The sequence below is a fragment of the Centruroides sculpturatus genome, unplaced genomic scaffold, assembly GCF_000671375.1.
Source record: "Centruroides sculpturatus isolate CEXI.00-Female unplaced genomic scaffold, Cexi_2.0 scaffold171, whole genome shotgun sequence".
In the NCBI taxonomy this organism is placed as follows: Eukaryota; Metazoa; Arthropoda; class Arachnida; order Scorpiones; family Buthidae; genus Centruroides; species Centruroides sculpturatus.
Window position 1 is genome coordinate 583,420 of NW_019384470.1, and position 22,958 is coordinate 606,377.

Below are 22,958 nucleotides of genomic sequence, written 5' to 3' on the forward strand. Positions count from 1 at the left end.
GCGAGTTACGAGCCAATTCTGATATGCTTTCAACATTTCGTCTTCCATCCAACGTAAATTATAGTTAACTATAGACCATTCAGTAAGTAATAAAAATAGAAATACAAATTGCGATACATTTGAATGAGAGTAAAATAAAAAACTATATTATGATAAATTGCTTAAAATTCAGTATTTAATGTAGTAGGAATAATTTTAAACTTTGTAAAGAGCAAAATATTTTAATTTAGTTTAGATTATTGGCATAAAAATGAGAGAGCCAGAGAGCTCACACCATTCTAAATTTACAAAATGGGTTATAGTTATCAAAAATGTAAACTTTGAAGTGATATTTACCTTTGATAAATAATTTATACAGTGATATATTTGCCTAAGCCTTGATATAGGCCTATATTTAAGATGCTTTGTCTTGCTGTTGAGACCAGAAATTTTTCCACTAACAAAATAATAATTTTAAAAAATGTTGTTATTGATTTCATATTCTAATATCGTAAATGCATAGTTTTTATAAATGAATTTTTTTATCTAATTATCATTTGAAGATATCAGATGTTCTGTCCTTTTTTAATCACTAATTATTTGTATAGTTACCATTTTATTCCATTTAATTTTGAAATTTATAGGAAGTAATAAAAGTCAGAATGCTTAGTTGTGTTATATTTCATTCTGTTGTATTCCTATATTTCTGACACATGCTTTTATAGTATGTGTGGTAACAGATTTAAATACGTTTGTTTACGATCAATATAACAATGAATTAACAATATTTTCTTTGATAATGCATATATCATTCTACAATAAATATATTTATAACATACATGCTTCATTTGAATGTAAAACAATAAACTATTAGATTAGTTTATCAAAAATATTTCTAAAATAATTTAATGTTTTAACATTTTTTATTATTATTAGTTAAGAAAACATTGGAATGTCTGCTAAATGTAAAATCAAATTTTTTATAAATTCTTTATTCCTTTTGCAAGTTTATATATTCATCTATTATCATCATTATTATTACCTTAATTAAAGTTTTACTAATATACTGGTATGCAGGCGATTGATTTTTGCAGTCAATATTTCAAAACATTTCAACAAAAGATTTTTTAGGACTTATTAGAATATATTCGTCACATATAAAAAAGTTAAAAGTAATATAAAAAATTTTAATATATATTTTTTTAATTTGAAATGAAAATGAATAAATTTATTAATTTCTTATTACAGTTGCATGATATAACTTTATAGCATCTTCGTGTTACTTTCTAAAATGCTGTTAGTAGTAATTATTTATGCTTATCAAAATTTCTAAATTCGTTTTTATGAAAATATTATAGTTCAATGGTAAAGACTATAAGCTGGGAACAAGTAATAGAATTTTATTTTCGGTGTTTGTTAAATTGAAGAGAATAGTTTTGCTTGCAGTGTCTTGTTAGATCTAACTGGACTCCTTAAAAATACAGTAGTTATATTTGCCGTTTATTTTGTCTCTTAACCCGTTCTATTCGTTTTTAAATCGTAGGAAACGCAAAATCGTCCCTAGTGGACAGAAGTATTAGGGGCATCATGTGTCACCATCTATTGGCACGAGGCACCACTCCTAGTCAACATTATATCTGTGTCACTGTTCCTCATAATCTTCTTTTCGTAATCCTCACTGTTCGTATCCTCCCTCTATATGTCCCTAGAGTTTTGTTATCTTTTTTCCCTGCTAATGGGCACTGCGCAGAAAGCTGGGTGTTATCAATTTTTCACTTGTGTAAACCATGACCCCTAGACGGATTAAATGCAGTGCTCGTCTTGTTGCTAGATCCGTTTGTTAGGGTTCGTTGGTGATTTCCATGTTGTTACCTCACTTGTCCATGTGTTTGGACAGAGTTCTGGCTACACCTGTGTATACAAGGGACGTTTGTTGTTACAGGGGGACACTTTTTACTTGTTTCTCAACAATCTTTCAGCTTTCTTAAAGATTTGATAGTGTTCGTTTTTCGATAAATTTCCAGCGGTGACGTCACAGACAAAGGCATTTACCAGGTCACATAGTTGTCATGCCGCTGATTCCCCCAAACTCCTTTTCTCTACGGCTGCATCTCTCTAGCTTTGTTCGTCCCGCATTCATTGTGATGTCTGACTGACTGCTGGTATGCTCGTCGGAATGCTGCACGACACCTGCACCACACACCTGTGTCAAAGGACTGTGTGGGAAAAAATGAAGCAGACTCAAAACGGTCTCCGTAAACATCGACGCGTGATATGGCAATATGGCTTCTAACTTCAATTTCTTCTGGGATTAGATTTGAGTAATCAGCAGCCTTAGCCACCTGCACCGGCTGTTAACAATAGGAAAATGGGGACACCCAAGATGGACCACCGGGCAGGTTAAGGGAACTTGGGGGTCGGAAGTAAGTTTCTGCCTAATTGCTTCTTTTGTCGCACCTCGGATAGGCAACGCCCGCTCTATTCCACATTGTCCAATACAAAATATCAACTTCTCTTTCATGCGAAGTGTATAAAGTCCGTATCAGCATGCAATACTGGGGAGGAGGGGAGTGAGACCCGCCAATTGAGCGCTGATCAGTCGTGAAATTGACTGGTTCGACCTCCCGCCTATCTCATCAACATCCAACAGACCCACTATAGCCTTTCCGTAGAGCACCTAATCCAAGCAATACGTCGGTGTTACAATGTAAGCAGTGCAACTAACAGATTACAGTTTGTCCAAGTTATCGGTCTCCACATGCCGGAGGCCTTCTAACTTATCTAGCACGACCTGTTTGTCCTGACGCTTCCCCCAATCTTGTCAGTTGTCTAACTTATTTGTTTTCTAAATAGTGCTCAATTATCGAGTCAGATCGCTTTACAACTAACACGTGATGAATTAGTAAGACTTGGATTTGTGAAGTCGGATTAGTAGAAGTTAATTGATGCCAATTTGTTAATTTAAGCAGCCACTCCGTATCAGGTACTTGTATCCCTTGGGCTAATGTGTGTGCCAGAAAATGTATTATCGTCAATTTATCAATAAATTGCAGATTTAGGTTATTTTATTGAAATAATAGCCTATAATAGATAGTTTATAATGCAGATAATAAATAATTTATTACCTTTTAGGGAGAAGGAAGAAGATCTGGAAATGAGATTTCAGTTATTAAATTGCGAGTTACGAGCCATGCTAGAGATTGAAGGTGAGTTCTTGCATAAAAGACATTTCTATGCGGGGCAATGTTTTATTTTTGAAAAGATCCGGCTGTCGATGACAGAAGTTCCTCGGGCAACATAATGTTTTTGGTTCCCTGCAAGTTTTGTTTTTACTGCAGTTAAGGTTTCGAACCTTTTCGATAGATTTTGTTTGGATTAGACGTGTGTTCCACTGCCAGAAGCAGCAGTCCGTTAAGCCATCGTTGCCCGGAGAACAACATGTCACCAACAACAGCAGCTGTAATCTGATGGCGAAATGTTCTCACACTCTAATTACGTCTTAATGAAGGTGGATTTGGAACAACACAAACACGTGGCCCGTTGGCAGCGGAAACTTTTTGTAGTCGCAAGTTTTTCGTTTTTGAATATCTTTAATTTAATTAAGACGAATTGCAGGACATACGGATTGGAATCATTTGCACGGAATAGATAGGATCAAACAGAAGGAGAACGAAATAGCAATCATGAACCAGTGGGTGGATTAGACAAGGGACAATGCTTCGCAACACCTCGCACGCAATGCATTACTGGACCAGGCAAATGTAGTCTTTGTTCGATTGGGGGTAGGGGGGATTGATAGAAGGACTGGTTTTCAGGTATTACATCCACACAACCGGACTTAATACCCTTATAATCCGCGTATTAGTAGTCGGCAGTCATCTGATTGATAGGGAAAATGGTATTATTGTCGGTCGCACGAGACAGAGGGGAAGGAGTATTTCTGAAAGATAGTCGGGAGAACTCCTTTAATTTGTCGTTAATATTTGAAGGGACCAAGTCAGAAGTTATTTCCATTATATCCCGACCTCTTGTTCATTGGTTCTCTGTTCGGTGTTTTGAGATCCGTGGGGACTTGTCTGTCGGTAACACAAGACAAGGTAATATGGCTGCTCTATTGATTCTCTTAGTCTCTGTGGAATCGCAGGGAATTTCTCGCTCCATTTGCAGTTCCGCTAAAACGTCCCCCGAGATGTCTTGTCACAACACGATGCGCGATTGTAAGTGGACAGCCGAGTTTTTTCTTCCTTTCCTGCCTCCTCTGTCTAATGTATTGAACTATCTGTTAATCTCATAATGGATTTCGTTTACGTATATTTTGGTATCCATTTCTTTTTTTTTCTTTTCCCTTTAAATTGAACGTTTCCTTTGCAGATTGTAAGAAGACCGAAGCGCAAAAGCATCGCGAGAAATTGTTATTGGAAGAGCTGGTGGAGATCGTCAACAAAAGAGACGAGTTAGTTCAACATTTAGACACTCAGGAGAAGGCGTAAGTATTGCGACCGAACTCGGAACCAGCTTATGTAACACTGATTGATAGAATTTTGTTTATATGTCCGAAGGGAAATCTGGTCTTGTGTTACAAAGTCAACAGTATGGCTTGGGAGGACGACTACCTCCACTCCCTCTCCATCAACCGGTCGCTAATTGTTTGCTTCTGGTTTCAACAGTCGCGCGTTCTTGTCACCACCTTATCCAACCTATTAGGAAGTTGGGAGGGCGCAGTGCGACCTTTCACCTCCGCGCAATTTGTTAAGGAAATGCACTCCGGGATACGCCTAATTGCTTCGGGTCGAAAACGAAAATCCGCTACCACGTTAGAAACCATAGCGATATTTTAATAAATTTCCTGTGATTGAATCTAACCAACAGCTGGACAGTGTCACAACTAATTCCTTACGCTATAGTAACGACCAACGAGGATAATAAGGTGATTGTTAGGAGTTTTCGAACCGGCACGCGTTGTCGTGCACGTGGCCACCGTCCGATTCAATCCTGTTATTCTAATCATGCTTAACAAAGCATGCTGGACAACCGTACAACGTTTCCTATCCTCCTCCCCTTCTACTACCTTGATGCGTAGGTCTTCACTTGACTCATCAGTCTTCGTCTCGAGTAACTCACATACCAGACCTCCTACCTGACACGGTCGCCTCTATGATAGATTGGCACATAACCTCGACCTTTAATTGTCCCTTGTAATAGCTCAGATTTCTCACCTTCCGTTTCGCGAATTGAAAAAAGTTACATGGACTCCCTTTGACCGTAACAAATCAGCAAGCGATCGATAATTATAGCGGGCAAAAAAAGGAGCGACGATTTGGTTAGAGTATTAATTTTATTTTATATTGATGGAGAAAAGTTCGTTCGTTCGTTAAAGACGAGAGTGATGAGACGACGTTAAATGTTTCCGCAGTTATAATTTCGAATGGTTTTCGCTTGGCCCGCGGTGCATTTCTTAGTAAGTCGAGGAAAACGAAGTACAAGGCGCTAGATGATTCGATGAGCGGAACCGCTTCTCCCCGAGCTAACAATTTTCGCTCGCACATCACGTGACACAGTCCCGCTGTAATTATTTGAGGATTACGAATGTGTGTTTCCGTCATATTCCAAGTCCAGCTCATTTTCTGTACGGATTAGACTGTCCCTCCGGACTTCATGCATCAGGCATCTCGTTCGATTCAACCCCCGCCGGCCGACTTAAGCCTATACCATGTCTGTCCTTAATGAACATTACAGTTAGACTGGCTGAGTGCCATCTGCCGTAGTTTGTACGGACAGGAGTTGATTTTGAACTGTTGGTACCGAACGAGCTCGCTATAACCTTATACTTGACAATGGTTTCCTCTGACGACTGTGCAATCTTAATAGCGGAAACAAAATCCCCGTACAAAGTGCTTGTGAAACTTCGCACCTGGGAAAATGGAACTGCACAGTTTCCATTCAGAAGTCCGAGTCCGGCGATTATATACACTTGGACGGTCTGGTTGGCTTCCCTTTTGTCGAGGGGATTATATTGACTTTCTGTTGGTAGTGTCTCTTATCTCGCTTTTCCATTCTACTATTTTCGTATTCATTTCCTTTTGGTCAAAAAAGGGGACGGTCCAAAACAGGTCGTCGTTTTTTGGTTTATTTTTGTGTAAGCCCGTGTCCTTTACGTGATTATTTCGTTTGTGTCTAACCAACTGATGTCTTCCACAGGCTAGAAGACGACGAAATCGTCGAGAATGCTACCAAAGGAGCAATTTTACGACAAGAAAGGAACTGTGCGATCCAGTGACCGCCCCCTTCCCCGTCCATGTTGCTCGTTTGCTGATATCCCGTCCCTTCTACAGAACTTAAAAGCCTACATAACGGAAGCATTCGAATATATATATATATATATATATACATTTAATAAATAAAAAATATATATACACACAAATATATATATATATATAACAGACAAGAATACTTGTACTCTTCTATTCTCTCTATCTCTCATTCTGTGCCGTGCCATTTTTAACGTGTGTTTATACAGTGACGCCTTCTGTCCTTATTTATAGTTTCATTCAACCTCGTTGCCGATTCCCTAGTCAAGGCATTAACAATTTTTTTGAAGCCAAGAAGACTTTCTCTTACCTAATAGATCTGAATTTTCTCCACTACAAATACTAAAACAAGGCATAAACAGCACACGCGAAGGGAATTTGTTTTATTGTTTAATCCCAATCATGTTTTGCTTCATTGATATTGTATCACCAGACGTTGTCATTGCAAATTGTGCTCAAATAAAAAAAAATTTTATACGTTTATTGTGTGTTTCGTTGCTTCTTTTTTTGTATGGAATCAATTACGAGAAATCTGTAAGAGAGAGAAAAATTTGCTTAACTGTTGTTTGATCTCGATTGACAAAATTAATTTTCAGGAATTTTCTCTGAAAGAAAAGTCTGTATTTATATAAGGCAACGCGGTTTTGTGTAACGCGGTTGTTTGTTTCTGTTCGTGATTTAAATATGAGATGACAAGTGACGATAATTGAGGATAACAGAGACCTTTCAACCACGCTGGTAGAGAACTCTGCGGGGAGAAACACGAAAAGTCCATCAGCCCCGAGGCACTATCCACCTCATCTGTAATCTCCATTCGTCTTCGTAAAATAACGCATCTTTTGTTTCTAACAATAATTATAAATCTATACGGCAACGAGAAAAACACTGCAAAACTATTCTTAAAATCGAGGGATGTTCGCGCCTCGTTCTTTTGTGTTAAGTGCTTTGTATGCGCAGTTTGTTTAAAAAGAGAAGGATTACCGAAAATTACTCTCCTCGGATATTATCGATCACAAAAAACATCGCAACTAAAAACTTGTTAAATTTTCCACCAGAACTCTCGGCATTCAGCACAAACTATTGAAAATCCCAGCCTATTGTCTAGTGTGGCTATACAGATATGAAACTTTTACTACCCCGAGGGGTAATGCGAGGTGCCGCGCGTTATTACAACCATATTTATCTTTGACGTAAGGCTTCGGGCGCAGATTAGTGTGCACAATCCACCCGTCTACACAATATTCTACGTTATTTCACGAGAAGCGAACAGGTCTGACCACAACGCCTCCCTTTCAGTCACTCGCGGTCACGTTTTCGAGTCCGGACCCTTTTGTTTTAACCGCAGCTTTACTACAACTGGACATTACCAAAACCACCCACACCCTCTATTCTATTCAATGAACCGTAAATATACATGACAAAGACTAAACACTACGTAGAACAGTGTGATTGTCGCATTTGATGTTGAAAGACACACGCTGGGCCTTTCATGGGAGAAAAGGGAATATTATATCTTACAGGTAATTTCTAAAGCACCTTTTATCATTTTTTAGGGTGAAGTTCTATGTAAATTTTTATTTATTACAAATTTTAATAATGAAAAAAGAAGAGAGGGGAAAAAAAATCCTACAAACCGAGTTCGATAAAGTTAACGTTTTGTAGAGGTTAATGATCTCTCCGTTATAAAATAAATATTTTGAGATAATACCAGCTTAAATCCCGATTAAGAACTTCATTTTTCGCTGCTTGACTAATATTATTTGTTTTGCAGGTGTCAATTTTAATTCGTTTTTGTTTGTTTTAATGTCGCGCTCCAGTTTTATAAAACGTAATAATTCGCGCCTCGTCCTCTTTTACTGCTTTCAACATACTGTACATGCGTAATTTGTCCATTTTAATATATAAACGAAGAAATAGTTTGTTCTGTGTCCTTAACTCTTTGTTTGGATGCGTATATTATAGAACATTATTTTTGCATCGTTCTCTATATGTTATCATTAAAGACGAAAAATATTCCAGGTTATAGAAGTTAATCGCTGTCGGAGTGATTGAGGACAGAATAAATTATCGATGTTACTCATTTATATATTTTTGTGTTGAGAATTAATTACATTAATGAAGTTATCTGGCCTTGTATTTTAATAAACACGTGCCAGTCGAGCATAAATACAGGTTTTACAAGATGACTAATATCCCGATTCTTGCCATTAAAATTGGGTTTTTCGCTAATTGCAAAATGACGCTTCTTGGATTCATTATAGAGAGGCGAAACTGAATTGACTAACGGCTAGTAACCGAACACCGTCAATAGTGATAATGACGTAGGCGCGCTAATACTTGTCTTACTCCACCCACCAATAAGGCCTATAAGCCGCGCGAGAATAAGGTGTAGCGTTACATCGAGGCTACAAGACGAAAATTATAGTCGCCGGGCCGCGTACAAAAAGCTGCTCTGACAATATTTTGAGCGCGCACGTGGAGTCACCGTCCCCTACTATTGTGATTCGACACCTAATTGAATTGATGGCACGTGTTCGCCACTTTTCCACATCAGCAGCTATGAATAATTAATATGGCGGAGGGTTGTCGTCCTGGCTCGGTCACGACGTCTTTGGTGCACTTTTGGCTAGGAACAGTTTGTTTCTTAGTCTCCCATTAGAGATTCCCTGCTCGATCCGATTCCCTCTCTCTCTATATTCTCGTTTAATCTAACGATAGTTGGTTATTATCTATTGACATTTAAAAATTTATTTGACGTCTACCTGACATTTTTCTAGCATAAAAATCACTTTTTGACACGCTGCGAAATCCTTTCGATGTTATTAGCGAGGAAACAGTCTTGTCAAAACAATTGCCGCTACTTACAGTACCAAGATTTAAATCCGCAGCTTCCAAAAACGAATAAATTTTTTTTATGGATCTAATAAAGAAGTGCGAGGACCGTCTTAGACTAAATTAGAAATTCAGTTTTCGCTTTATCAAATAAGTAAGTGATGTCGGTGATGTTTACAATAATGTTTGCAAAGAATGCGAGTAATACGATCTATAGACAAGCATGCAAACAGGATTATCCGCTAATATCATTCTATCTCCATTGTATACTAACAACATTGCATTCTCCATTAAGTTTATCCAGTTTTTAAATAAAACGATTTAGTGGATAGCGATAAAGCATTAAGTAGGTTCGGATATAAGGCTATTTCTCAAGCTGTTTAAAAAATGCGTTTATGAAGATTTCATCCACAAACAATAAAGGAACTGCGAATTTCGCCATCTTGATTGTACGTAAATCGATTAGAATCGTTTTTAATAATAGGAATATTTACTCTTTCTGTTATATTTAGTTATTCCCAATGAGCTTTTACAGTGGAAATGTGTAAATTATTTATTTTGTAATAAAATTAGAGGGTTGAACTGTGATTTAAGCGAGAGCGGCCCCCTATAACAGATGTCCCTTTTGGGGTGGAAGAAAGCTGGATGGGCTGGCGAAAGGGCTATATTCATTCCCCTATTGAAAAACTCTTCATTGTCCGGCATTGACACCCATCTTGTAACAGGGTAGGCTCGATGATGCGATATAACGGTGGTTGAATTATGAACAATGAACTGTAAACAGATGGAAGCTTTTGGCTCGAGACGATCCCCTTAAGGTTTTTCTCATTTATATTGTATTGACGGTTCTATTAACACATAATTAATCATTTTTATTTGCCAGTTTCGATTTCTTATGGAAAATCTAATTGTAATATTAAATATTTACTTATCTTGCCAGAAATAGAAGCGCATTTTGTAAGACGATAACAAAATAATCGATTGTTTTGAAATATTATTTAATTTTGTTTCGCGTATTTGGAAAATTAATCAGTTTAAAGTTAAACTCGGCTACTCGAAAATTGTCGTACTCCCTCGGGTGCATCCTTTAGTCTCGATAGGTATGCGGCATATTAATTAAAAGATAACTTAGTAAAGATATCGGGTGGTTGATGAAGCGTGCTCCATAACCACGAGTGTGCTTAAAACCGAGTGTTCCTCCGCTCGTAACCATCTGTCAGTTTTTTACACGCATTATTTTAATATTTTCTACGGTGGAGAATTACGTCAAAATTTTTAAAACGAGTTTTTTTGCGTCTTATTTTAGCTTTGGACAGACTCAAAATATTGTTTTAAATAAAACAAGGCCGTTTGTTCAGTGTCTGTTTAGAAGATGGATGGAGGAGGACCCGGTGTCACTGACCGATGTTAAAATAGATAGGCCCTGTACCGCTTTCGGTGTGGTCCCCGTTCGCTCTATAAGAAAATAGAAAGAGGAAAAGGGGGAAAAAAAGCTGTTGTTTTTCTAGTGACTTCAGTTCAATGAGAGAAGCTCCTCGTTTCCACCAGCGAGAATCATTTTAGAAAAGTTGATGTCTTATTTGGTCTTCTTTTCAATTATTTTCTCTCTTTGGATTCTTTTTTTTTTCTTCCAACCTATTAAATCAAAATTAGTTTTTGTTTCGTGTTTATTACCGACACCGAATTAAATTATAAAAATCATTATCCCGATTAGCCAAAATCGTTTTTAAAAGTAGTTTATCTCTCGAATTTTCTCATCTCGTTTAAAAAAACAAGCCAATGTTAATAAGACGTTTTTAATCTTATTAATTAATAACAAAAATATTTAAATATTAATTACAGAATGTCAGTTTTAAACGCAAATATTTGATTCGCTTTTTTTATCAAATTTTATAGACCTAATTTATGAAACATACAAATTATTTTACGCCAAAATGAAAGAGGAAGGCAAAAAAAAATGCAATGCATTTTTTAAAGGCAGGTGTAACTGAGTTTTTTTTTTTTTTATTTAAGTAAGAAAAGATAAGAATTAGCTAAATGTATTTTACACGATGGTAATCCTCTAAAACTAAATTTTATTTGAAGAAAAAAAAATAGTAAAAAACAGGTCGAATGCATAAAGCTTTGTAACTTGTTTGGGTCTCACGGAAAAGCCGCATCGGTATGTAGTCGGGGAAGAAGAAAAAATATGAGCAGCTACCGCTTTGTGGGTTCAAAATTTATTCGTAAAAATTAAAGTTTAATACATTTTTTAAATCCTTAGGTCACCCCATCGCAATGCCCATCGATAGTGCCAGTTAAAGAATAGACAGACCGACCGAATAAAAATCTTAAATTACAACACCTCGAAAGAGCGTTGTGCTCCACCCAAAAAAAAACTGAGTGAATGATGTGTTTCTATCTAAATACATTACATTTGCGGACTGAACGACTATAAACTTTCTAGTATTATATACGGTTAAAGCAGGTAGCTTGTCAGAAGAATCAGCAGGACGCGTCTAGTCCTGTGTGGTCCTTAAAAGCCACGCAGAAATGGAGACCAGATGTGCTGGATGCATAGCTCGACTATGAATATAATTCTAATGTAAATGATGGTCGAAATAAAACAGTAAGATTCGGTGTCGACAAGGGGTAGACCGCGATATGGCCAACCACACACTGAGTGTCCACATTCCTATTGTTTTACTCCTGGCTTGACCCCTCACCCATCTGTCCTGGTTCGCGCCATCTGCTTCGTCTGTGGGGATTATTATAGACTTGTTCTTTGTATTTAAGCATATTTATTGATTTAGCTTTTTCTCATTATCTACTGGCAGCAGCTTGGGCCTGTTATTACATTAAATATACTGTCTCTTCGCCACTAATACTTTGCAAATGCATTCGTTTGTCGCTCCTAACCCGCGTAGTCTATGAATCATAAGCATTATAAACATCGCACGATGCGGACCTGTTATCGTCATTAGTAGAAAAACTTAACTCGATACGAACCTGTCAAACGTTGTACAATTAATAGCTTAAGCTCGTTATCCGGTTTATAGCAATAATAGCCCGAGGAAAGATGATAAACTCATTTAAACTAATTTTAAGATAGTGAATATAAAAAGTTTTCCGGGCAAATGGACTTTAGCGCGGAGCGCTTCACATCTATGGGCAATTTTTTTTTTATTTTGCAGTTATGGTTGTAATATTTATCATAATTATATTATATGAATGAAAGTATTAATCAAAAGCGTCATTAGTTATCTATAGATAGAAGAGGAGACAATAGAATTTCCTCGGGATTTCTCGATAGATACGGCTTAATGATTTGCAGTGATGGTTCGATTGCTCCTAATTTGTATCAATCTACCTACTAATAAAAGTGCCGCCTTGTTTTTATACAAATTAGTATAGTTAATTACATTGGTCGCTTAATCTAGCCATAAACGATTCCGACGGAAAAAAGACAAGTTTTTTTTTTATATTGCCGAGTAAAGATATAGAATGGTGGAATGTAAATATGCTCATCTAGGAGCTATCTGAAGCGTGCAGACACCAATGAGAGCGTATTCGAGTCAGCGACGTGTAGGACCTAGTTGTGGCTGCCAGAGATACTGTTTATGAAGCAGATAGGTAAAGTTTATTGTACACACAGACACCAACAGTATCTCACCACTCGGTTGGTGGTAGCGTGTTGTCAAATATATAGATAGTCCGGGACGGCGAAGAGGCGAAACATGGCCTGGCATTTGCCAACGATCGAACAATAAATTTGTCTGCCCATATCTAGTTACTGCTTATTCCTATGTTGTATGTCATTCGAAAACGATTTTTTATTTAATTATCGACTTTTCAAAATTATGAAGTTTCTCCGCAGGGGCGCTAGAACCAGTTTAGGCGCTGGCGTCTGTATAGAAATATTTGACAAAAGTAGAAGATCCAGTTCGTTAATGTTTGAGTGTAAAGAAAAAATTAATTGACGGTATTTTTAGTGCGTTAAGATTAAAATGTAGTCGCAAGAAGAAAAAAAATGAAAGAATAAACAAAGCTTATGTGGTAATCGCCATATAATGTTTCTATACCGCTATTTAGGCCCACACTAATGCCTACCAATTTAGTAGAGGTGTGCCGCGGAAAAAATTGCATTCTCTGTATGTATTTTGTCTTTATTTTCTCTAGAGATTACAGGCCTAAGGATTTAAAAAAAAAAGCCGAAGGTAATAAGGCCTGCATAGAATGAAGGAAAGGATTATTTTACACGGCAACCAGGAAGATGTCAGAAATGAGGAAGAAAAATAATTAACCCACATCGAGATAATAGAGAATACGTTTTTGTATTTTTCCGGTGGTTATTCGTGAAATATAGAAAATATTTCGAAAAAGTAGTCAAAGATCCCTGTAGACGCCTAAGAAGATTCGATAAAAAAATAAAGTCTCTGGAAAAAAAGTCAGTATAGTAATCATTTACTGTGTAAAAACATGGCCAGCTATCGATAAATTTTAAACAGAAAAAAACGCCTGCTTAACAAGATAAAGAAAAAATTCTTACATTTTTCCGAAAGAAAAGAAATCTTCTAAACAATACAATTTGCCGCGTATCTTGCAACCAATTTGCAGTTTTTCTTCTTTAATTTTTATTTTGAAAAAGTATAAAATACTCCCTCCGATCTGCCATTACCTCTGAGAATATTAAGTAAAAATTAAAGGAATCGACTCCCAGAAGGCCAAAGATTTTTTTTTCCTCTATTCTTTTTGCCACGAATTTCTTAACGATCCAAATTTAGAAACAAATTATCGATTCATATAAACGGACAGATGCACAGACGAACGAAACTTTGGCGTTTCCGGTCTTGTAAAAATTGATATGGCCGCGATAGTCAAAATAAAGCGATTAAAGTGGTTGGAGTCTCTACATGGTCAAACATTTTTAACGATATTTCTGTGGATCCCGTAGATAATCCTTTGCAAGACTGTTGTTTGCCAAGATATGACTGGGTCGCGTTTTGATGCAGCAAATCGCTTGATTAACAGTAATGCGCTTAAAGGACTGAAAGAACATTAAAAGATTTCGACTTTATGGCATCGACTGGCTCTGTTTAGACATGTCATCGCTTCCAGACACGACGGAAGGACTTTGCCGCTTCCACCGAAATGTACAGGTGAGATAGTCAGGTGGCTTCATTAACTTAGTTTTGTTGTCGTTTATGGGTACGACCCTTTGATAAATGACTTTAACCCTAACAAGGCCTGCGGTTTTACAATTCCAGTAGCAGCGACAACACTTTACGACATCACCAGGGGTGGAGTGGTTTGTTCCTTCTTACAGTAAGTCGTAAACGTCTCGTCTTGTTTTCGCGGCTCTCTTGTCGTAATGAACACCAAGGTTGGAAATCTCACACAAACTCGACCAGTTGATTTATTGATTCTAATCAGATACCATCCTAAGATACGAGGAAGGCAGTTCTTTCCTTTCTTTCTTTCTTTTACGTTTCCACCCACCTGACCACAACTACGCCATCACGTTGAAGATCGTTATCGCGGAATGGCGGAGATTTAGCCGTTGGCTACTCACAAATCATCTTCTTCATCTACTAAATCATCGTCCATTCTGGCAGCTTCCTTTGCCGAGGAGCATCGTATTTTCTTTTAATGTAATTCCGACAATTTGTACATCCTTAGAGAAAGTGTTTTTTGAAGCTATTACTCCGTTGATGGACTAATCACTAATCCTCGTTCTTTGGCCGGTTTTAAATATTTTAGACCACGGCCCGTGCCCTGCTCGTACGAAAATCCGGGATCTCAATTTGTAATTTTGGTACACGCTGCTGCCAGGACGTACTCGTTATTTATACCCTTAAATTATCGTATAAATTCTTTAAACGTCTGACTCCGCCATAACTTATGGACCGTTGGGATCTATTTATTCTTTTAATGGTGCAAAACAGACCTAAATCGAATTGAGAAAGTTTGTGGACTCGATTATTTTGACCCTCTTTCAATACAGAGGATTTTGGTGTAAGGAATTGTTGGAGAACTTTTAATAAGGTTTTTTTTTATAAAGTAATATATTATGAAATTTTTATAAATAATCAAAAGAAAGGATTAGAAGATAATTTAATTCGAAAGGAAAAAATTGAAGTTTGGTGTGCCAGCATGTGCGAGAACTGCTGACAAATGCGATTCTAACGATTACCGTTGGACACTAGTGAGGTACTTGAGGGGGTTCCGGCAACCATGTAGGGTTTCCCGATGGGACACCGCATACACTCGTAACAAGAGCCGATGTAACTCTATACTCGGCCAGTTCAACTTTCAATGTTACTGTTTAGACCGTCAATGGCAGAAAAAAAGGAAGAAAAAAATAAGAAAGTAAAGGTGAAGAAAGAAAGTGAAGAAATCGAATGCTGTCACGCAACAAGATATGCTCTAGGATATACTTTATGGAAAGTTATTTTTAAGGCAATTCGCTTTCTTTGTCAAAGCACCTCCCTATCTATAATGGTTTAGAGTCAGATAGTGGTTGAATTATACCATTCTTATCAGCCAGAATCGGATTAACATTTTGAAACAACACCAATTTTCTGGCTTACTACCAAAGGCCCAATAGACTAACAATAAAGTATGTTTGCGCAACAAGAAAGAATACGAAACTGTAATGCCGGATTATCCGTGCCTCGGGCGCTTTCTTTTGTTTTTTTTTTTCTATCCGCAATCGCGTAAATCGCGAATACGCGCGGATAAACTAAACCTGGCTACGCTAAAACATTATCCGTGTCAATCACGTGACGACAAAAGTTAGGTTTTTCGTCGAAAGATTTCTTTGCGAGTTAATTAAGTCTAATTGTCGCTTGCCGGATCAACGTTGCAGAATAAATACCAAAGAATCTGCTGACTAAATTAAGAATAAAGAACATATTCTGTATGTCACCGTTCTGCAGTGTTAGTGACGTCCCTTTGGGCTATACAGAGATCCGAAAGTCTGATAGAGGGGCCACTGTCAGTCTCTCCATGTCGGTATCTGTAATGTATGACATACCGCAGTCAAAAGACACGGATGAATAATTAATTGGCCATCCAACTAACATTCTAGTGGTTGACGCGCTCGACCTTCTCTGAACTCTGGTGATCTCGTGTCCGTTTCAGTCTCCGTCGATGCCTGTGGCCTCTTTTCTTCTCCTACTTCTTTTTTCTCGTCTTCCGCTCGACAATCTGGAATATATAAGTAATGAGAACAATTAAATATTCGTACCGCATAACGATAAAAATGGAAGGAACCTTATCTCCAACGAAAACCTCCCCTAAATAAAGGACCTCGTTGACTTCTATAATCGGTCGAAAGCTGTCCACTGCACTTTTCCGAGCTTGTGTCGTCGATGGCCGAGTCACCCTGGTTCCGACGACAATGCGCCAGGCACTCAAAACTCGCCCAATCTGCCTTATTTTCTACCACGGTCCAGCTTATGTGCTTCCTTAAAAGCATTGTTTACTCGCTTGGCTCGGCATTACATGTCAATCACGGCATACCCGTCTGCTGTCAGAAGATATTTTGTCAGTCCGGTGTGGATACAGATGTCATAGACAACGTATCTATGTCTGAACTGTGATGCTAGAGGATTAGCATAAGCTACAATATAAATTACCTACTGGGTATGTTTATTCTGTTTCCTTGCAGTGGAAGCAGAGTTTGGTAGTGCCTGCGGGCAGTTCAGTAGCTCTTTAAGTCGCAGTCTCGGTATCGAAGCTTTGTGGTAAACTCCAACTTCGCGCCGGACCCTATTCACGAGTTTCAAAGAGGTTAGATTTCTTGGACCAAAATGTAAACACTGGTAGCCATTTTCATGGTAATTTCTAAGGGTAGGTAATAGTGCGTGGACAATGGTGCGGTTGTATAAAAGAGGGAATAGGAAACGGGAGAGAAGTGCCCGATTACAGGGCGGCGACAGGAGACATCTGGTCAATCATTGGAGAATATGTTGTCATTTTTCTTGTCACTTTTCATCACTCTTACCATATAAAATTTGCCTACTTTTCCATTGACAACGCGTTTTTTTTATTGTGATGATATACGAACTAACTTAGTGCCGTATGGCTTGTAATATAGACCAAGGGTGGTAAATTTCTTGAGTACGTGTCAGAATCACATACATGTCCAGAATTTAGAGGCCTAAAACTTCATTAGAATAAACTATTGAAAGGAATAATAAAGTATATGTCTGATAAAGTAAAAAATGAAGTGAATACAAGTTCTATTGCAAGAATATAATCGAACCTAAAGTAAAATGAATATAAGTTGAAATCAAATTACGTAATTTTTCTCTCTTCATACTTTTAGAATTTCTCGTTATCGAAGTGTTACGATATCAGGATGCTGCAATTATTAATTATTGCGAATATTTACATTAATGGATATTGCGTGCGGTGCAAATTCTTTCCGTGTTATAGGTCACTTTGGGCACGCGTGCCACAGGTCGACCACCATTAGCGATTATTGTTTGCAGCGGTTAGAAAACAGAGAAGCGGATAATATAACGTATAAAAAATTGGATTTGGAAAGGTTCGTTATCCTGGATATTTGGCGTAATAGTTTTATCGTAGGAGATCTAATATAGAATAATTTAGGTATTTCGAATGCAGAAATTTATATGTAATATATGAGACTGATATTGGATGTGATGGGGAAGAGAAATCCATTAAGTTTATTTCGGAATTACAAAGATAGCAATTTCTAAACACGACGTCAAACTATTAATCAAGTAAACGAGGAAAACACGGTATGTAGCAGCAGCGTAGCAATGGCGTTTCCATAGTCAGACCACCCCAAATCGATAGAGGGTGTGTTGCTATGCCGTGATTGGACGCAAGGTGAGATAAGTTGGCAGTGATACATAATTATGTATACAACGCTAGCTGATGGATTCACAGACACACACGTGTATATCAATCAAACACATATTAACCTACAAAGTTAAGTCATAAACCAAACAACGTTTGTCTAACTATATCGACCGTGAACGAGACGAGTGGTGAGTTATTGTAATTCTTTTCTATCCAAACACATGGTTAGCTTTAACTACTTGGCCTCTAGTCGAAACTGGAAGTAAGTTAAGCCTCTTATAAACCACACGATAGTTAACCGTGACAATACACGATATATCTCGAAAGACGACGAAACAAACAGCGGTTAGTAAGTACGTCACGACCTACTCACTCACTAAATAACTTTAAAACTCTCGTTAAACTAGTAATACTTCTTAACTAGTCGAGCGGTTGTATTATCATTAAGGCACAGTAAAATTTTATAACTTAGGTAGCGGGGATTAATGCGTTAACAGTTAGGAGTTTTTACGATGTGTCAGAAATGCTTAAAAATCGGCGCGTTTGTTTTCCGGCCCGGCTAACCGACTCCATTAACGTACCAAAATGACCGAGAACATTGCTGACTTTATTTGTGTAATAGATGCACCGGCAGCTCTCCTAGAAATTAACTGTTGACACTGTGGGTAGCACAATAATACATAAAATTTTAATCCGCCATGACGCACGGCCAGCAGTTTTTGCCCATCTACCCGCTGCAGATTTATGGTTTTAAAACGTCAAATATGCCGAGAAAAATCATTTTCCCAGCGTTAAATTACGGCCAAAACAAATCGAGAGTGCAGAACGGCCTTTACGTGCCACTAAATTTATATACGTATATTCTAGTAGCGGAGGTGGAAGGAGGAAAAAATGATAACCAGAGAGAGTGTGCTCGTTACAACGGGGTTCAGACACCTGACAAGTTTAGGGGACACCTGGGGTGGCGGCCCCCTTCCCCTTACCACCTCGCTCGACGACATTGCTGGGCTTTAAGGGGGACGAGGCCGATCACGTTCCCTAAACATCCTCACTCTACAGTCCCACTTGTTTGCTGAAGTGGTAAATGTCCTCGCCGTTGACCCGATGGAAAGAAGGCAATGCGCCTTCCCCTCGTCTCTACAAAGCTTCTTCCCCTGGCAAATTCCAGATTGTCAGGAACTGATAGCGTCATCTACTTCTATGCCCCGCTCGCATTATCTGATGTTCGGATTCTTGATGAGCCAGTCGGTAGATCACTCGGCAGATCACTTCTGCGCCTCGCTCTCCTCGTCCTTTCCTAATTCCATATACTTCATCTCATTAATTTACTAGAAAGCTCCCGGAGAAGGGAGACCGTCCTCACCCTTATCACTCTACTCTTATAACTACCGTTTGCTATTTTATTAACTCGTTTTTCAGCACAGAAAAAAAAATCCTTTAATTATCCACTTAATTTTTCAAGCGTTAAACGATTCTACTTATGAAAATTTTCATTTTAATTTTAAACCATCATGCTCTGTCACCGTCTCTATTTCTTTTACCGGCTATTTCTGTGGATACGAATTAGGTTGGCATTCCGTTCGGATTGTAGACAATAGATTTGTTAGAATTCTCGGCATCCAATTTATCCAGTTTAGATTAACAAATAAGCTAGAGCTGCGAATCCAATATTTCAAGATAATTCTGCTTATAAACACGGTAAATAATACTCCTGTAATTGAGAATTCTTTGAAATTAAATATAGAATTAGTCTAAAATTCTAATTTAATCTTGTCTGAACCCAGTCGTCTTCCACTATTCGCTTCGTGTAATTTTTTTCCTGCACTTACTGAAATTTATAATGATAAACTTTAGAACTGTCATCTACAGATGATTGTACGAAGTTAGTTTGCAATTTTTAATATGGAAGTCTTCTTATTATATCGCGCTTCTAAGCAAAAAAAAAAAAGGAGATAAAGCTAACAACTTTTGGAGTGATGAATTCCGCAGATCGTTGGCAATTAGGCCATTTTTTTCTTTATAATGACAATAAGGCAGGTGATATTAGTATCCATCTGTACGCGCATGATGTGAAGTATCATCCTGGACCGGTATAATGTCCGTTGTTTTGTACAGTAGAGCAAAGTGCATTTTCGAATAAGACGAAACACAAAAGAAGGCGTTCATTTTTGAAACATATCCCAAACCTGGAGGAGGAGGCATGTCTATATACTTGTATATTGGGCGTGTATTACTTACGGTCGAACAGATTTCACCCCACGATTCGAGTAAGTGACTCAATTCAGCCGATATGAAAAGCAATTTGACGCTTCACTTAAGTTATATATCTACTCGGTATATAAAGGTCTACCACTCGACTACTATCGAAAAATACCGACCGTAAAATAAGAGTTGTCAGACCTAACTTGACAACAATAATACTTTGTAGGGTATGACTGATGGTACTATGCTCCGACATGGTATCACTATGCCAAATAGTAATGTAGCATTATGAAGCGGCATTGTGAAGCTCTTTTTGACTTCTTTTCCTTTCTACCTCCACTTACAAAATTATGTTTTAAAAGCCGACAGGCTACAGACCTATAAACTTACAAGCTAAACGTTTTTTATCGATTTTACTCCGGTAATTAGTACTCGAGGGTGCTCTCCGTGTATTCAAATTACGTATAATTCTACGTTTTCTATTGTTTTACGAGAATAGAGACGACTCCTGCAAAAGCCGAATTGATAAATTAATCTTAATTGAACGCTGCTATTAGGAATTAGTAAAATCGAACAGTTCGGTTATTAAGGTTTAAGTACTAACCGACAGGACGTGATATATGTTTACTAATGAAAATTTCCAGTTAGTTCCTCTCCAATTAATTAAAATAAAATTTTATTTACGAGAATTTTGTCATCAATTTCTCCTCCCGTTTATTACAATTATCGCCAGTTTTGTAAACAATTGTAAACAGGATTACGTAGCCTATAATAATTTAATTCTTAACAAATGTCGATTTTTGTTTATTATTGTTTTTTCCTTTCGACGTCACACAACAGCAGGCTTTCCGCTGGTGTTTAAGCGACTCCAAGATGGAGTCGGGACGGATACAATCACCGAAATGATCTCTGGAGTTATTAAGCAGTTCATTTACTCTTTGATTAAAAAGATGCAGGAACTCATCAAAATTATCCAGATAATCCCAAATCATCTTTTCAGTTTCAATCAAGACATTCGTAAATCTTCCAGATTAAAAGTGGGGTAACAGCGAAATATATTAATTTGAAAAAGTTTTAAAAAGAAAACCAATTAAAAATTTCATTCGGAATCGATTTTTTTCAACAGTTATTAATTTAGAATGAAAACGATAGGAGCCGAAGGACGATTGCGGAGGACGGAAGCTGCAAATGCGGCGCATAAACAGACAGGACCGCCTTTAATTTTGATACATTCGTTTCTCGAATCAGTATCTGGGAAAAAGACAATCTGCTTCATTTACAAGTGAGTAGTCAGATCGATTTTCTAATGTCAACAATGTCGGATCCTAGTGTTTACTGTGGGATGATGTTGTTTGCCAGACTTTCGCTCGGTGTCAGTCGTGCTTGCTTTAAATTAGCTAATGTCAGGTTGTGCTCGCTCTACTCCGCTCCCAACTGACTTTTTGGCATAATTGTCCCAACGTTTTCCAATCCCCCAAAAATACATCCGAAACGACAATCGTTAGCGTCTATCTAAATTGTTTATGTTTCGCTTTTTCCACTTACTAATTTACATGGTGTAAAGCTGCAAATTAGGCCCTATAATTTGTTATTAAACGTCATTATGGCATGGAAAAGCGAAAGCTGCTTAAAGTGCGTGTTAAATGTTTGTAACAATAAAAATTGAATGGAAAGACTACAGTTTGCGAGGTGGAAGGAAAAATTTTTCTATTAAATCTTTAAATTGATTCGAGAAAGTTTTAAAATCGGAGCCTGGTATTCCGAAAGTGATATCTGTATAGACTATCTGAAAGGAAAAACTACCCTAAAATCAGTTTGGGCAGTTGTAAGCTAGAAGATAGCCAGTCTCACATATATTTTCCCTTCCCCCAGCTGCGAACCGGGGGAAGAGAAGTAGGCTGGACTGCCGAGATAAAGGACAGCGTATTATGCCAGCGTGCGAGCTCCGTTGATAACCAAACAGAGAGCCGTCTGCACCGTGATATGTTAGCCAGCACTACTCTGGCAGTAACAATATCCTATAGCCTACTTCTAATTGATGATACCGTGCAGTCGGAAGGGGAAGAGAAGAACACCATTCGGCAAATGGAACCGGGCCAATTATAACCCGGGTTAGTAGCACGTCAGCTTTATATAGGCTGCGGGAATTAAAGAAGAGAAAAAAGTTATTATGATTATTACCGGAGCCATTCTTTGGTTTTAAAGAATCGCTGACAGACGGCCAAACAGAGACGTACGTTATGTGCAAATAGCATCGGTATAGGTAACGCCTATATCGCAATCTCCACCCCTCGGCTCGTGCCTAGGTGAACTCATTGTCGATGTCCCACATCTCGAACCAATAGGATGCTGGCAACTCGGCATCCTCGTTATCTTGGTTACCAAGGAAACCGTCTCCAGTCGGGAGGAGGAGCAAATATCGTTACAACAAGGAATTCTGGGTATAAGAAAATGGATGACGCTTTCGACTGTGCCTACCATGGGGTGGATCTTATCTCTTAAAGGGTTTTTCAAAGAAAATTGCAATACCACAAACGTTTTTATGGGATTTTAGTCTTATCTTTCCTCAAGTGGGTGTTGTAACGATTGGTTTTTAAGAAGAAAACATGCCTCACTGTCAGGGATTTTAGTAAGAACACTGTGGCTACCGCACCGTACGAAAAAAACGATTTCTAATGAGCTTGGCTAAGCTAGCGATCGTTAAATCAGATTTATTTGATCATTACTCGTATAAGAGGACAAACAGTACACAGATGATCATCTGTTTGCTTCTGTTATCCTCGGTTCGACCGGGTTATTTGTCTGCCGGATTATACTATAGTG

General features: G+C 37.9%; 2 protein-coding genes and 1 long non-coding RNA gene across 5 annotated transcripts in view; 2 read left to right on the forward strand and 1 right to left on the reverse strand.

Annotated features, from left to right (window-relative positions):
• Positions 1-6,770, forward strand: part of LOC111621132 (EH domain-binding protein 1-like) — a 110,241-nt gene extending 103,471 nt beyond the window's left edge. Inside the window, exons 16-18 of the mRNA XM_023363203.1 lie at positions 3,112-3,185; positions 4,351-4,465; positions 6,178-6,770. Coding sequence (XP_023218971.1) covers positions 3,112-3,185; positions 4,351-4,465; positions 6,178-6,256 — 268 coding nt within the window. The 3' untranslated portion in view covers positions 6,257-6,770. The remainder of the gene's footprint in view (positions 1-3,111; positions 3,186-4,350; positions 4,466-6,177) is intronic.
• A 6,946-nt stretch (positions 6,771-13,716) lies between these two features.
• LOC111621154 lies at positions 13,717-20,884 on the reverse strand. 2 transcript variants are annotated; one of them, XR_002756012.1, is made up of 4 exons: positions 20,740-20,884; positions 16,739-16,871; positions 16,374-16,629; positions 13,717-16,307 (listed from the first exon to the last, which is right to left on the reverse strand). It is a non-coding gene; the product is annotated as an uncharacterized LOC111621154 (long non-coding RNA). The 2 variants fall into 2 exon arrangements; XR_002756013.1 differs by lacking the exon at positions 20,740-20,884 and having other exon boundaries at positions 16,743-17,216.
• Positions 20,885-20,905: 21 nt separating this feature from the next.
• LOC111621153 (homeobox protein OTX2-A-like) overlaps positions 20,906-22,958 on the forward strand; it is a 37,836-nt gene continuing 35,783 nt past the window's right edge. The window contains exons 1-2 of one of the 2 annotated variants that reach the window (XM_023363216.1): positions 20,906-21,177; positions 21,262-21,417. The gene's annotated coding sequence lies outside the window, so the exon portion shown is untranslated. The remainder of the gene's footprint in view (positions 21,178-21,261; positions 21,418-22,958) is intronic. The other variant, XM_023363215.1, reaches the window with a different exon arrangement.